We start from the raw sequence: 17419 nt of genomic DNA, 5'->3' as shown, positions 1-17419 counted from the left end.
CACTGGGGGCGCTCGGGGGCGCCGGGGCGGGGGGTTTTGGCGCGAACCCTAGGATACGAACCAGGGTCGCTAGAAAACAGGCGCAGAGCAGCTAGCCAACTCACCCAACTGGACTTTCACATCTAAATGAAAAAACTTAACGTAATTGATCGTTATTCTCTCCAAGCCTGGGCCGAGCTGGGCCGAACGGGCTTATAATCGTGGTTTGTTGCCAACTAATTAGTCCTACCTCGTCCCTTTCAATTAAATTTCACCAATTTATATAGGTATATGGGTTGTATGATAATCAACAAGGAATCTCGGTGTTGTGACTGTACGATACAAGAAAATAGAGGCGAAAGGAAAGAGAGAGGGACAGAAAAACAAGGAAAGATTCCAAGAAGGAAGGAATAAGGAGGATATAATTACAAATTGCATGAGAAATAAAGAAGGAAAGAAAAGAAACATGACAGAAAAATAATAAAGGAAAGAGAGTCTCTAAATTAAAAAAAGAAAGAAAAGAAAAGAAACATGTCAATGTTTCGTGCCGTAGAATACGGGAGAGCTGAAGCACAACAATGTTTTTTTGTTTGGTTCATCTCGATGCTAGAGGATCGACGAGGTGATCTACATGACTTCAATGACAGTGGCCTGACTACCGCTACAGTTTGATCATGGAGAGCTCCATATGACCGACTGGCATTGTGCCAAAGTAGGAAGAAAAGCACATCTTCATGTGATTGACCACGTTCGTCATGAATAAGGGAAGTGGCAAAAAAATTAAATGGCTAGCTAGAAGCATGCAGCGATTTTTTTTCTCCCGTTGCAACGCACGGGCATATTTCCTAGTTCCTTTTAATAGTAGGTATAGAAATACGGAATCGATAACTCCCGAACGACCCGTACTTTTGAATCTCGTCCCGAACGTGTCCTAAACCGTCAGATGAGCCGCACTGATCTTGATGCAGAGCACAATGCCACGTCATTTTGTTTGAGCGTTCGGGACGACCGACCAGACCACCGAACGCATCGGCTTATCCACTCGCCCACCCCAGCCAACGCTCACTTTTTCCCCTTTCTTCACATCACAAGCGGCGGAGACGAGCTCCTGTGGGGTGGCTGCCCTGCAAGTGTCACCGGAGACCGCGGCGGGAGGAGCTCGCACGGTGGATGCCTCGTCGGCGCGGGGAGGAGCTCGCGCGATGGAGGCCTCGGTGGTGTGCGGATGAGGTCGTGCCCGCGGCGGAGGAGCTCGAGACCGCGGCGGGAGGAGCTCGCGCGGTGGACGCCCCCGGCGGAGAAGTTCTTGCGTGGCCGCGGCCGGGAGGAGCTTGTACGGTGGATGCCCCAGCGGCGCGGGGAGGAGCTCGTCCCCGCGGCGGAGGAGCTTGTGTGTGGCCTCGGCGGGGCGGAGGAGCACGACAGGTCCCTGGCGGCGGGTTGAATCCCTACGCGTGCTCCTCACTGGCGTGAGCCCATGCCGCCGTGATTTCTGGTCCGCGCGACCGGCTGGAGGTGCGGTCGTGGGCGGGGGCCGAGCGCGGCCTGCTCGCTTGCGCCGTCGCGGCGGGCGTCGAGGCCGTCCCCCTCCGCGAGACCTTCGCCGACGCTGACCATCCGGCCTCCGACCCGCTCCAGGGTACCCCTTCCTCCACAAGCTCGTCCCTGAACCGGTCAAGGTGCCGCCATGGGCAGACGCCGAGCGCGCCTGCTCGCCCACGCCGAAGTGGCCGACGTCGGGTCTGCCTCTATTCGCGTGGTCGTCGCCGCTGTGGCCAGCACCAGGCGCAGTGCTCGAATGTGAACGAGGCCAGTGACGAGGACGTGACCGAGGTGCTGCTCGCCGCCACGACCAGCACCAGGCGCGCGCTCCGGGGGTGAACTACAAGGCCTTCAGCCGCACCATCGAACCGCACAACTTCATTTACATGCAGGTAGCATCCCGTATCTGCAAGCTGCCAAGGTGTTCTGATCCTGTACCTGCATGTAGCATCCTGCTCACCCCTTCTGTTCATTTTTTCAGTTCATCAACCTTCAAAATTGCCATGTCTTTGTCCGAGTATAGACACATCACAATTTCGTAATTACACTCTCACTTTTGTTTCTTGAGTAACTGTACTAGTAAACGCATGGCGATTGAAAAGCATATTTGCCATGGCAACCAAAATCATGTGAACTTTTGTTAAGTTTTATAGATGATGTTGCCATGGCAACTAAAGCATATGTTTGCCATGACGGCAACCTATTCATCGTGTGTTTTTTCATATGTATTCGAATAATTTTTTCCATGGTTAAGTTTTATAAGTTCTATAGTTTATGGGTCATGCAAATTTTTTGTATACGGATACATATAATGGCACCTTTTTCTTATACAAAGCATGACAAGTATAATGAGAACAACATGGCAATATTTTCACATGCATCTGCCATGGCGAATTGTGTTTCATATTTTTTGTGTTTACTTTATATACATGACAATTTTTCTGTTGCCATCACAAATATGTTGCCATGCCGATTCAATTTTTGTTGCCATGACATTTTAAATCATGTTTTTTCGTTGCCATGGTAATAAAACAATATATATTGCCATGGGTAGCTCCATGGCATTTGGGAGTCGGGACTGTTCATATGTATTTGCCATGGCAAATTTTAATACTTTCTCATTAAAAATGTTCTTTGCCATGGCAAGTGTTGTTTTTTGGTGCCAATATTATTTTTTCCATGGCAATTTGACCTTTTTAACATAGAAAATTTACCTACATTGCCACGGCAATATAGTGCCTTTAAATGCAAAAGAAAAAGATGGCACAATTGTCTTTTAATTTGGCCATGGCAATTTTTCCTATATTGACATGGCAAATTTAATTATAACGGCATGGAAAAAAATTAAACTCTTTTTCTGTGAGATTTTTTAAAAGTTGCCATATTGCTTGCAATTTTTGCCATGGCAATTTTTAACCTTTGCATACATGTCAATATAATCTCTAATGGCAACTTTTTCCATGCCAAATTAACTTTTATGGGACTATGGCAATTTACTCTAATTTTCTAGCAAGAGTTTTGTATTCACGATATGGCAAAAATCTAAAAACACTTTTTGCCATGGCAAAATCTGCAAGTAATATGGCAACTTTTAGTAAACTTTATCTAAAAAATGTGCGTGAAATTGCCATGGCCAAAAAAATTATGTAAAAGAAACAAACTTGCCATGCGCCGTAAAGTGAATTTGCCGTGGCAAATTCACCAAATAACATGGCAAATTTTATCTAAAAATTTGTGCATGATTTTGCCATGGCAAAAGTATTTATCTAAAAGAAAGAAATTTACGATGGCAAAATTTTAATGACTTTTTCCTTCATTAAAAAAATTGTTTTTTGCCATGGCAAGTGTTGTTTTTAGTGACAATTTTACTTACTTTTTTCATGGCAATTTTTTCTTCTTGACATGGCAAATTTACCTATGTTACCACGGCAATATAGTACCTTTAAATGACAAAAAATATGGAAAAAATTTCTTTTAATTTGCCATGGCAATTTTTACTATATTGACATGGCAAATTTAATTATAATGCCATGGCAATTTCTTTTTAACCTCCTTTTTCTGTGAGATTTTTACTTTTTCTTCCGTGGCAAATTTTACCTTTTTCACATGGCAAAATTACCTACATTGCCACTGCAATCTTTAGCTTTTGCATACATGTCAATATAATCGCTAGTGGCATTTTTTTCATGCCAAATTAACTTTTATGGGACGATGCCAATTTACTCTAATTTCCTTGCATTTTTTTGCTTTACATATGATCCATGGATTTTTTTTTACTTTTTCATCATTCATGGAACCACGGTAAATTACTTTTAAGAAACATGGCAATTTCTCCCCAAACAATATATGGTACACTTTTTGTGTGTGTGTTTACATTTTTTTTGCCACCACGTAAAGATTCAAATTTGCCATTACTTCTTTTTTGCGCCATTTGAAAACATAAACTTGAACATGGCAACTTTTTTCATATTGGCAAAATCCCATGGCAATTTTGTCGTGCAAAAGACCAATGCTTATTTGTCACAGCAAAAAAGGGCTTTTTTCGATGTGTGCACTTTTGGGCTTTTCTTCTCTTTTTTATTTCTATACATAAAAAGGGCCCGTAGGCGACAGGAAGGAGAGTTCGGGCTGGGAGGCCATGGAGGCGACGGGAAGGAGTGTTCGGGCCGGGAGGCCTCTCCCCCCGAACGAAATCGTTCGTCTGAGGAAACCTATCGTGCCGAACCTCTCGTTCGGTCTGGGAGGTCCCCAGACCGAACGTTCGGTGGTTATCAACGTCCTAGAAATATGGACAACCACATGGTACACGGTCGTCGTATAGTAACAATACTGTTCATCTACACCGGCAGTAATCATAGAAAAGGCATGTTCGGCAAGCCAAGGTAAACGACGGTCGTATATACATGGGAAACGTTGGCTTCCGGCGGACCGGCGGAAGCGTTGCGTCGGTCACGCGTGCATCGCTGGATCCGTCGTGATCATACGCACCGGATTAGCGCCACGTCATGCTGCTGCGGGCTCCACGCGGACCGCTTCGGTGTTGCCTTATCTCCACCACACAGCGTGTCCACTCATTTTTTTTTCATTCTTCTCGTTGAGGTCGCCGCTTCTCCTATCCCTCTTCTTTTTTCTCAGATCCACCAGATGCTGCGCTCCTCCTCACAGCGGGGCGGGGGCAGCAGCCGCAACACCAGCGCCACCACCACTGCATGAAGCTCCTTCTCCTTTTCTTTCCCCGTGTTGTTACCCTGCAGCCATGTCCGACCAGTTCGACGACGAGATGCGCCCCCGCGGACGCCGACCCGCGTTGCTGCAACTATGGCATGGCTGAGCTGGTACCGGTGGGTTGCGGTGCTGGAACCAGCGGCCATGGCTGCTGCATCAAATTGAGAAGATTGGGGCGCCGTCGTGGCCATGTTTTTTTTGCTACATCAAATTTTTGCTGAAACCTGTGTTTGATTTTTGCTAGAACCACTTCTATTTCTGTCGGAACCTTCTTTTGATTTTGCTGCAAATTTAGAGGAGGGTGGCGCCGTCTCCTTCATGATTTTTCGCCACATCAATTTTTGCTGGAACCTCTGTTGATTTTTTCTGGAACTAGCATCTGAATTTGCTGCATAGACTATGATGATTTTTGTTGATGAATTTTGTTTTGCTGGATGCGATGTTAATTTTTGCTGGAACCGGCTTCTTTTTTGCTGCATCCATCTACTGGACTTTTGTTTGCTGGAGCACGGAAGTGCAAGCCGACGACGGCGGCAAGCCGGAGACGGTGATTTTGCTGGAAGCGGCATAATGTTTTGCTGGAATTGGCTATATTTTTTGCTTCAACAACTACTGGACTTCTTATTGCTGAATTTTGTTGTGCTGGATCCAGCGTTAAATTTTGCTGGAACCGACTTCTATTTTTGCTTCAACCATTTACTGAAAATTTTGTTTGATGTAGCACGGTGATACAAGTCGACGGCGGCGAGCTGGACATGGTGACCAACGGCGAAGGAGTTGCCATTCAACTTGTTTTGTCCCCGTCGGCCGATGTGTACAATTGCTGCATTTGGCTGAGCTGGAACCGGCTAGCGGGCGGAGCTGCATCCGAAAAAGTTGCAACGGGAGATGGGACGGTGACCGCCGACGAGTTACAGCGAGCTCAGGCGGTGTCTCCACTACGACCGCTGGGGAGGAGGTAGCGCTGCACGGGGAGAGCTACTCGTGCAATCTCCACCCGCTGTACCCCGGAGGCGGAGTTGCATGGGAGCAGAGGCGCGGGATTTTTTTTTCTGGAAAGCGTTGACTAGGACGAAGAAGGCAAATCGAGGTGAGAGAGGCCAGATCGGACGACTTCTGGAGGCCAGATCGGACGGCTGGCGCTCGACCGGCCCAACAGATGGGCCGGCGCGCCGGCGCAGATCACTGCCCTATATACATTCCGCTGCTGCGCGCAAGTTTCAGCAGCAAAAAGGAACTACACCGGTGGCAACGCCTCATCCGACGACTGCGGCGCCTCTTCCGGCTCCGAGGCTTTCGCTGTCACCGTCGGCGGCGCCGAGATCACGCACCGGCACATTGGGCACGTCCTGTGCGAGTCCAGCCACATGTCTATGCACTCCACGTGGAACAAGTGCCTGCACGCTGGCAGCTGCCGCACCATCTCGCCGCCGTGGATGTCCTCCAGGCAGACCGGACACATCACGCAGCTTAGGGCCGCCAGCTCGCCGTCGCTGTCGCCTGCCTCCAGCGGGCACACGTACGCGAACGCCGGCGGCGCGTCCGCCACGTGCGCGCGCGAGCACCGGCCGGGTGCTCGCGGCCGCCCGGCTGACCTAGCCGTGAGAGCAAGCATGGGACTCACCGGCCTCCCCGTCCGACGGCGAACCCATGATGTCCTGGGCGCGAAGCAGCCGAGGATGACCAGCAGCGACGCGACCGCGGCCGCGAAGGCGCCGGCCATCCAGGCGCCGACGGTGACGCCGAGCACGCAGAAGAGGAGGATGGCCACGCAGGCGACGGCGATGCCGTAGAAGGCGCGGTACCTGGCGACGTCGTCGTTTCCGTCGGCGTCGACGTCGGCGTCGCTGTAGCGGGAGCTCGCCGAGAGCCTCGGGTAAAGGTTGAGCATGATGAGCCGAGTTGAGTGCAGAGAACAGGGTGTGTAATGAGTTGTACGTGCTTGCTGCAAGACGATTAAACTTTGATGAGGAAGGAGTTGAGGATGCAGTGCTGCCACCAACGTTTTCGCGGCAATTTATAGTGTTCGGTCGGCTTAAGGAATGCGCAAGGTTTTGGCGTGTCGCTGCTGCTGCTGCAGCAGTTTGATTACCTTTTTTAAGTAGAAACCAATGGACTTCTAGTGTTCGTATTATTTACTGGCTGGTACAATTCTTGGTTACTGGCTGGCTCGCGCACGGCAGGATAGAAAATTACGGTGTTGCATTGACGTCTCGACTCCGTGGTGTCCAGAGGACTGGCGTACGGCAACTGCGGAATTGGCACGGCCCAATTCCTTATCCGTGTTGCCATGTATATCTACATTCTCTTTTGGGATAATTGATTTTATGCCCCTAGTTGAGTCACACTCGGCAGGTTTACCCCTAGTTTTCGAAAACATTTGTTCTTGCCCAAACCACTTTGCTCCTCTTATGGTTTTGCCTTTTGACTGTTTGACCATCACTTTAAAAATTTCATAAAAAATTCATACTAACTAAGAAAAATTCAAATAAGATATCAAAATGTTTAGAAAAGCATCACCTATATGTGCATGTCATTTGCATTCATGAAAAAAGTGTTGGTCAGTCCCATCTTAGTTTTTAGCTCATATGATCTTAGCATGAAAAGTAAAATCTAAAAAAATTCTTAAAATTCTAAAGAAAAATGGTGGCAAATTTTGACCAATGTTTTGAGTGCTTGCCAAGTTTCATAAGGGAATGAAATTCGTGGAAATCATGGCAAAAAAAATCAATGCTCCAAAATTTCATTTATTTTTTACCACGACTTCCACGAATGTCATTCCCTTATGAAACTTGGCAAGCACTCAAAACATTGGTCAAAGTTTGCCACCATTTTTTTAGAATTTTTTTAGATTTTACTGTTCATACTAAGATCATATGAGCTAAAACTGAGATGGGGACTGACCAACACTTTTTTCATGAATGCAAATGACATGCACATATAGGTGATGCTTTTCTGAACATTTTGGTATCTTATTTGAATTTTTCTGAGTTAGTATGAATTTTTTATGATTTTTTCAAAGTGATGGTCAAACGGTCAAAGGGCAAAAGCATAAGAGGAGCAAAGTGGTTTGGGCAGGAACAAGTGTTTTTGGAAACTAGGGGTAAACCTGCCGAGTGGGACACAACTAAGGGCACCAAATTAATTATCCCTTCTTTTTTAATACAGTATGATCGAAGTTGTACACATACACAAGCATACTCTCATCCATATATACCCTCATTTTTTTCTAGTATATTATAATCAAGGCCGCTCACATACACAAGCATACACTCATCCATGTATATCCTCATTCGGGTGATGCATATTTTTGAGTTTCGGTCGTTTGCCGGTGGCATCCAATATAATAAAAACTCTTGTGTTTTCGTATGGAGGATGTTTTTCACACAACTACTGTCAGTATTAGATTTATTTATTTGAGCAACAACTAATATGAAATGGAGGGAGTATTATCTAATTTTGTCAATCAAGTAAGATGGTCTAAACACATATACTTTTGAACAGAAATACAACATGTTATCAATAGCGATATAACATGGGTGCATGGGTGAGAAAAGCAGTAACTTGGGTGCTATAAATGTTATTTCTGAAAATTTAAAATAATTTATCTCTCAGTCTGCCACTCGTATTTCAGATTTGTCTCTATTCTTGGCTTTTTTTCTCGACCAGCTTTTTGAAACCAAATCGTATGTTGCTATGTTTTGATGATTTATTTTCCTTTCAAAGTTATCACATAATTTTGTGTCAATTCATCATGTACCGATAGCAAAGTTACCACTCGGAAAATTTGATACTAAAAAGCCGGCAAGTTCAGTAAATATGGGGTGACAATTTTATGAATGTTTTTTTTGCCAAAACATACACATATAAGATTTGTTATGTAAACGCCAACAGTAGGGCCGAAACATGCACATATAAGATTTGCTATGTACGCCAACAGTAGAAATGGATTGTCACGAATTAGAGCTACAAAATTTCACAAAATCAGTTTTTTTTTGCGAGAAAAACTTTTATTCATCAACTGTCAATATAGTACAAAGGATACCAAAAGTTAAAAAAAATACATCCAAGTCCGTATACCACCTAGCGACGATTATAACCACTGGAGCGAGCCGAAGGCGAGTCGCCGTCATCGCCCCTCCCTCGTCGGAACCAAACAAACCTTATTGTAGTAGACAGTCGGGAAATCGTCGTGCTAAGACCCCAGGACCAGCACACACCAAAACATCTACAACGCTAATGAAGAGGCGTGTAGATCGGAAGAGTCCAACCTATAGACACATGAACAAAGACGAATAAAGACCGTATCCATATGAATCCATCGAAGACAAACGCCAACAAAATCTCATGAGATCCGCCAGAGACAAATCTCCACACACGCCCTCCGATGATGATAGAAGCACCACCAGAATGGCGGCTTAGACGGGGAAAACGTTATTCCGTCTTTAGAGCCTTTGCCGCCTCGCCTCTCTAAGCAGGACACAAACCCTAACAAAACTCAAAAAAGCACCTACAACGGAGTTGATACGTCTCCAATGTATCTATAATTTTATTATTATTCCATGCTGTTATATTATCATTCTTGGATGTTTTACATTCATTTTATAGTAACTTTATATCTTTTTTGTGACTAACCTATCGACATAGTGCCCACTGTCAGTTGTTGTTTTTTGCTTGTCTTTTACTTCGCAGAATATCCATATCAAACGGAGTTCAAACGCAGCGAAAAATTTTGGAGATTTTTTTCTACCCAGAAGACAACTTGCGAGCCAAGGAAGTGCACGAGGGAAGGCCCGTGGGGCCCACCACCCACTTGAGCGCGCCAGAGGCCCCAGGCGCGCCCTGATGGGTGGTGGGGCCCACAGAGGTCCTTTCCACCGCCTCTCAGCTCTGTAAATACCCAAATATTTCAGAAACCCTAGGGGAGTCGACGAAAAACAATTCCAACCATCGCAAGCTCAAGAACCACGAGATCCAATCTAGAGCCCTTTTCCGACACCTTGCCGGAGGAGAACACGATCACGGAGGGGTTCATCATCCTCATTGGTTCTCCTCCGATGATGCGTGAGTAGTTTACCACAGACCTACGGGTCTGTAGGTAGTAGCTAGATGGCTTCTTCTCTTTTTTTGATTCTCAATACAATGTTCTCCTCGACGTTCTTGGAGATCTATTTGATGTAATGGCTTTTTGTGGTGTGTTTGTTGGGATCTGATGAATTGTGAGTTTATGATCAGTTCTATCTATGAATATTATTTGAGTCTTCTTTGATCTCTTATATGCATGATTATTATAGCCTCGTATTTCTTCTCCGAAACTTTTGTTTGGTTTGGCCAACTAGATTGATTTTTCTTGCAATGTGAAGAGGTGCTTTGTGATGGGTTCGATCTTGCGGTGCTCAACCTCAGTGACAGAAGGAGACATGACATGCATGTATCGTTGCTATTAAGGATAAAAAGATGGGGTCTAACCTACATGAATAGATCTTGTCTACATCATGTCATCGTTCTTATTGCATTACTCCGTTTCTCCATGAACTTAATACACTAGATGCATGCTGGATAGCGGTGAATGTGTGGAGTAATAGTACTAGATGCAGATAGGAGTCGGTCTACTAATCTTGGACGTGATGCCTATATACATGATCATTTCCTTGGATATCATCATAATTATTTGCTCTTCTATAAATTTCCCAATCGTAATTTGTTTACCCACCGTATGCTATTTTCTCGAGAGAAGCCACTAGTGAAATTTACAGCCCCCGGGTCTATTTTCTATCATATTGTTTTTAGATCAATTATTCCAAAAACCCAAAAATACCTTGCTGCAAATTTACAGACATATTTATTTATTTTATTTTGTGTTTTCACTAGATCTATTTATCCAATCTCATACAATTTAATTTATCTCAATACCGAGGAGGGATTGACAACCCCTCTCACGCGTTGGGTTGCAAGTATTTGTTCTTTGTGTGCAGGTACCATTTACATAGTGTTGCTTGGTTCTCCTACTGGATTGATAAGCTTGGTTTCATAACTGAGAGAAATAGTTACCGTTGTTGTGCTGCATCATCCTCTCCTCTTCGGGAAAATACCAACGCAGATACAAGCAATCAGGAGTCCTCCCACCGGCAAGGGTCATGATCCACCATGTCTCCATGACCCTAAGACCACAGGAGACAAGGTAGATTAGTGACAGTGGGAGGCACGAGAAACCCTAAGCGGCCGGGTGCCCTTGGGTACAAGCGATTGATTCTACATCCTTAATTTAACCTCCACAGGAGACAAAGTCAGCTATGAATGCACTTATATTATCATGTTTGTCTTTGTCTGATGCATGCTTATCAACTTAAAAAAATCCAACGTGTATATTTTTGCATGCATGATTGTGTCGCTGATGATGAATGCATTTTACATCACTATTTACCTTTGTGCTTCTACATCATAGTTTTAATTTCTTGGTACTTTACCGTGTTTGCGTGTCCTTTTTGCCTGATTTCACCAAGATCTCAAAGAGGCAATCGGGTTTAAGCATTGATGAGAAAACCCTCATTTTGGCTACAAAAAATGCTAATTGATGTCATAGAAACCTTACCTACGAAGTGACGATAATTAAGTGATGCATAATTAAGAGTCGTGTGTCCATTAGAAGCAAATGATATTGTATTTCTTGTCTGCTAGTTATGCTTTGTGTGATGGAACTGCATATTAGGAGCAAAATGTCTTCATAATACTTACCATTAACTAGAATTGTTTGTAAAAGAATCATGTGAAATCCTCACTGTCAGATGCCTTGTGTGTTTTTGAATTGCAGTACTGTCGGGAGAAGGTTATCCCAATGGACGTAGAGGTAGAACAAGTGACTCTCATTACGCTCACCAATGTCTTGCGGGTGCCACTCTGAGTTATCGACATTGACGTTACAGCAATTAATTGACGAGCCTAACACCCACATCATCTATGAGTCAGCAGATTCCTCAGTTCCTACTATGACACTATTGCATAGGCCAGGGCATTATATGATATTGTCTACGAGAAGTAATATCTGTAGATTGTAGTAATAAAAAATCATATGACATGTCGCAGGAGAGTTGCTAGCCGCATTACGAACTTACGATATGCACTATTACTGTTTTCGTTCCTTAATTATATGTGTCTAGTGAAAATTGTTACTCCAAAAATATCACTAAAATAGGACCTCTTCCCAAAATGCCACTTAGTTCTCTAATATTCTCCAAAAGTACTTCCATTTGTTTTCAACACATTATGCTAGTCCACTCTTGACATGGATCCACGATCCATGGTATGTTTGACCCAATTATGGAAGCCTGATCCTTGTGAACAAAACAATTATGGCGGTCTGATTCCGTTGTGATAATTTTGCTTTGTATTGCCATTTAATAGTTGTGATGTCATAAATCTAGCCAAAATGCTGCCAAAAATTCTGCTAGAATGAGCAACATGTAGATACAAAGTCACGTTTCTTGTTTCAATTTGGCAATGCTGGCAAAACAGGCTTGGCAACTTCTCGAAAGCCCTGATTCTTTATGTGCTACTATCCTGAGAGCCAAGTACTACCCTGATGGTGATTTGCTAAATACCAAAATTAAAGAAGGGCTCATCTTTTACCTGGCAGAGTATTATAGCGGGGTGAATTCCCTGAAGCATGGCCATATTTGGGAGTGGGGAATGGTCATAACATCAATACTTGGGAAGACGCTTGGATCCCAAATTGTGCAGATAAGAAAATCATCCCAGGGGGGGTCAGTTGTTATCTAAGGTATCAGATCTAATTGATCCTATTTTGAACATTTGGGATGAGGAACTAATTATACAAACCCTCTAGCCAATTGATGTACAATGGGTTCTCACAATCCCAATCCCGCAACATGATATGCTTGATTTTGTAACATGGAGTATCACAAAAAATAGCATATTTTCGGTTCTGTCCGCCTACTTTGTGGAGTGGGATAACCAACGTGGAAGCAAATTATGTCATACCAATGGGATGGGATGAACCATAGTTAACCTAATTTGGGGTAATATCTGGAAACTATCATGTCTGTCTTAGGCGAATTTTTTTATCTGGCGCACACTCCCGTGTGGTGTAACGCTTGCTAATAGACATATCAAGGTCTCGCCCAACTGCCCTTCTTGCTCATCTGACCCAGAAGATACGAAGCATATGCTATTTTTATGTTATAAAGCAAGGGAAGTTTGGAGAAGACTGTTGATGATATTATTGTTAAAGCCTATGAAGTAGATCGTGTTCATGAGGCGGTGTTGAAATACTTACTTCTTATGTTAGAACAAGAATTATGTATTATGGGTAACTAGAATGTGTATGAAATGATTGCAATTTCAACCTAGTATCTCTGGTGGGAAAGCCGTAAACTGGTTCACAACGATACAACTTAGAATTTGCAACACATCTCTATGGGGATCTGTGCTCTTACGGCTAACTCTATTACCGCAACCTCTCCTAAGGTTTCAATGAAAAAATAGGGTTGGTCATGTCCTCCGATGGGTTTTGTTAAACTTAATGTTGATGCTTCTTTTGATCATGATTGGGGTAGTCCTAAGGGGAAATAAAGGAAGATTCATTGCTGGGGGAATGGAAAGATAGATTGCTGCGTGGATGTATTGACAGTGAAAGCTTTGGCCCTAAAATTTGGTCTATCACTAGCGCAAAGGACATGATGCAATTGTATTGGCATTAATTCGGACAACATGGAGGTGATTGGTACCATGAAGGAAGAAGGAAGGTCGGCAGGGACAGCTTTTTTTTTGCTTGTGATTTTACTATTTCTAGATTTGAGCATTGTAATAGAAAAGCAAATAAAATTGCTCACGAACTTGCTTGGCTGGCTAAATTTTCTTTGATTTCTGATAAATGAAATTGTATGGATCCTCATAAACATTATAATGGTTGTATCAAATGAATAAAGTTTAGAATATTTTAAAAAAGTCATTTTTCTTGTTATTATGGTGAAGGGATGAGATGGCAAAGCGTATGTTCAGTTACTCTCAAAAAAATCCGTATGTTCGGTTGATGACCAAAATGAATACTATCCCCGCTACGACCAAAGTTCACTAAACAATTTGCAACCCTATTTTATTCACAGGTAATCTTAAACACGAGTAAACACCCTATCTTGCATCAAGAGCTTGATTAAATCAAATGGACATATGCTGACTTGTCCAAAGATCCGTCCATAATTGTCGGTAAAGCATTGGAGCAGCCAGACTGGATTAAAACTGGCAGGGGAATCCGATGTATTGCCAAGTCAATTCCTTCCCTGATTGCTTGTAACTCGGACTCCAGAGCATCATTATAGTAGAAGAGACATCTGTATGCCACAAAAATAACAGAGCCCTTATTGTCTCTCAAAATCATGCCAGAGTCCGCCGAACAGTGCTCTTGACAAAAGGAGCCGTCCATTGACGGTGTCGTCCAGCCAGGCAATGGGATGGCCATGGCTGTGGCGGTGTCTTCGGCCTCGGCTTTCGTGGCTGCTACTCCACAAACAATGATGATTTAACTTTAATTATCTCCTCGACAGAGAGATGCTGAACTTGGTGTAACGAGTTGAGATAGCTACTCAAGGACAAGAGGACACCTTGCTCTTGCTTGAGTTGGCCATGCCTATGCTCTTGATGCAGCTTATTACTCAAGTTAAGTTTGTTTGCCGATATTGATCAGAACATGGCATCAAAGAGTTATGTTTCTGTTGGGAATCATCGCATGGAAAACAAAAAAATTCAACGCAGATGCAATGACCTATCCATGGAGATGCATAGCAACGAGGGAAAGAGTGTGTCTACGTGCCCTCGTAAACCGTAAGTGGAAGCGTTTCACAACACGGTTGATGTAGTCAAACTTTCTTCGCGCTCCAACCGATCTAGTACCGAACGCACGGCACCTCCGCGTTCTGCACACGTTCAGCTCGGGGACGTCCTACGCCTTCTTGATCCAGCAAGATGGCGAGGTAGTAGATGAGTTCCGACAGCTCGACGGCATGGTGACGGTGATGGTGACGTGATCTCCGCAGGGCTTCGCCTAAGCACTACGAAGATATGACCGAGGGAGTAAACGGTGGACGGGGCGCCGCACATGGCAGAGACAATGTTGTGTCCTTGTGTGGTGCCCCCTCCCCCCCCCACACACACACATATATATATATATATAGGTGGGAGAGGAGGAGGCAGCCCCTAGGGCACCCCAAGAGACCTGGTGGCAGCCCTAGGGTTGCTGCCTTGCCCTGCGCCCCCTTTCCTTATTTGGACATGAGGGGGAAATGAAAGGGAGATGGTTGCCTTATGGCGCCTCCCCTTTCCTTCCCTACCTCCTTTGGTGCGTGGGCAGGGGGTAGAGGGGCGCACCAGCCCCTTGTGGGCTGGTGTGCTCTTCCCCTTTTGGCCCATAAGGCCCAAAAACCTACCCGGGCTGTCCGGAACCCCTTCCGGTGACCCGATAAGTACCCGGTACCACCTGAAACACTTCCGGTGTCCAAATACCATCGTCCTATATATCAATGTTTACCTCTCGACCATTTCAAAACTCCTCGTCATGTCCGTGATCTCATCCGGGACTCCGAACAACATTCGGTCACCAAATCATATAACTCATATAATGTTGGGGAACGTAGTAATTTAAAAAAAATTCCTACGCACACGCAAGATCATGGTGATGCATAGCAACGAGAGGGGAGAGTGTTGTCCACGTACCCTCGTAGACCGATAGCGGAAGCGTTATCACAACGCGGTTGATGTAGTCGTACGTCTTCACGATCCGACCGATCAAGTACCGAACTCACGAGTTCTACACACGTTCAGCTCGATGACGTCCCTCGAACTCCGATCCAGCCGAGTGTTGAGGGAGAGTTTCGTCAGCACGACGGCGTGGTGACGATGATGATGTTCCACCGACGCAGGGCTTCGCCTAAGCTCCGCAACGTTATTATCGAGGTGTAATATGGTGGAGGGGGGCACCGCACACGGCTAAGAGATCTCAAGGATCAATTGTTGTGTCTCTGGGGTGCCCCCTGCCCCCGTATATAAAGGAGCAAGGGGGAGGCAGCCGGCCAAGAGGAGAGGCGCGCCATAGGGGGGAGTCCTACTCCCACCGGGAGTAGGACTCCTCCTTTCCTTGTGGGAGTAGGAGAAGGGAAGGGGGAAGGAGAAAGAAGGAAGGGTGCGCCCCCCTTCTCTAGTCCAATTCGGACCAGACCATGGGGAGGGGTGCGGCCACCTTTTGAGGCCTTTCTCTCCTTTCCCGTATGGCCCATTAAGGCCCAATACGAATACCCGTAACTCTCCGGTACTCCGAAAAATATCCGAATCACTCGGAACCTTTCCGAAGTCCGAATATAGTCGTCCAATATATCGAGTATTACGTCTCGACCATTTCGAGACTCCTCGTCATATCCCCGATCTCATCCGGGACTCCGAACTCCTTCGGTACATCAAAACTCAATAAAACTGTCATCGTAACGTTAAGCGTGCGGACCCTACGGGTTCGAGAACTATGTAGACATGACCGAGACACGTCTCTGGTCAATAACCATTAGCGGGACCTGGATGCCCATATTGGCTCCCACATATTCTACGAAGATCTTTATCGGTCAGACAATCTGAGCACATGCTCACTTGTTGAGCGATTCTCCTCCATCTTTTAACTATAGAACTTGTTGGAGACTTCATATCTCTCAACTCGGGTATTTGCTTGAAATATTAACTTCAACTCCTGGAACATCTCATATGGTCCATGACGTTCAAAACGTCTTTGAAGTCCCGATTCTAAGCCGTTAAGCATGGTGCACTAAACTATCAAGTAGTCATCATATTGAGCTAGTCAAACGTTCATAACGTCTGCATCTGCTCCTGCAATAGGTCTGTCACCTAGCGGTGCATCAAGGACATAATTTTTCTGTGCAACAATGAGGATAATCCTCAGATCACGGATCCAATCCGCATCTTTGCTACTAACATCTTTCAACATAATTTTCTCTAGGAACATATCAAAAATAAAACAGGGAAGCAACAACGCGAGCTATTGATCTACAACATAATTTGCAAAATACTATCAGGACTAAGTTCATGATAAATTCAAGTTCAATTAATCATATTACTTAAGAACTCCCACTTAGATAGACATCCCTCTAATCCTCTAAGTGATCACGTGATCCATATCAACTAAACCATGTCCGATCATCACATGAGATGGAGTAGTTTCAACGGTGAACATCAATATGTTGATCATATCTACTATATGATTCACGCTCGACCTTTCGGTCTCCGTGTTCCGAGGCCATATCTGTTATATGCTAGGCTCGTCAAGTTTAACCTGAGTATTCCGCGTGTGCAACTGTTTTGCACCCGTTGTATTTGAACGTAGAGCCTATCAGACCCAATCATCACGTGGTGTCTCAGCACGAAGAACTTTCGCAACGGTGCATACTCAGGGAGAACACTTATACTTTGATAATTTAGTGAAGGATCATCTTATAATGCTACCGTCAAACAAAGCAAGATAAGATGCATAAAGGATTAACATCACATGCAATCAATATAAGTGATATGATATGGCCATCATCATCTTGTGCTTGTGATCTCCATCTCCGAAGCACCGTGTTCGTGATCTCCATCTCCGAAGCACCGTCATGATCACCATCGT

The 17419-nt window shown here is 44.7% G+C and overlaps 1 protein-coding gene across 1 annotated transcript; it reads right to left on the bottom strand.

Annotated features, from left to right (window-relative positions):
* Window positions 1-5545: 5545 nt before the first annotated feature.
* On the bottom strand, window positions 5546-7362 carry LOC109742303 (uncharacterized). Its single transcript, XM_045231751.2, has one exon. The coding sequence runs from the start codon at window positions 6635-6637 to the stop codon at window positions 5984-5986; it is 654 nt and encodes a 217-aa protein (XP_045087686.1). The 5' UTR covers window positions 6638-7362; the 3' UTR covers window positions 5546-5983.
* Between the last annotated feature and the right edge of the window lie 10057 nt (window positions 7363-17419).

The sequence above is a fragment of the Aegilops tauschii genome, chromosome 7, assembly GCF_002575655.3.
Source record: "Aegilops tauschii subsp. strangulata cultivar AL8/78 chromosome 7, Aet v6.0, whole genome shotgun sequence".
In the NCBI taxonomy this organism is placed as follows: domain Eukaryota; kingdom Viridiplantae; phylum Streptophyta; class Magnoliopsida; order Poales; family Poaceae; genus Aegilops; species Aegilops tauschii.
Note: the sequence above shows the minus strand (reverse complement) of the source record. Positions and strands in the feature narration are given on the sequence as shown.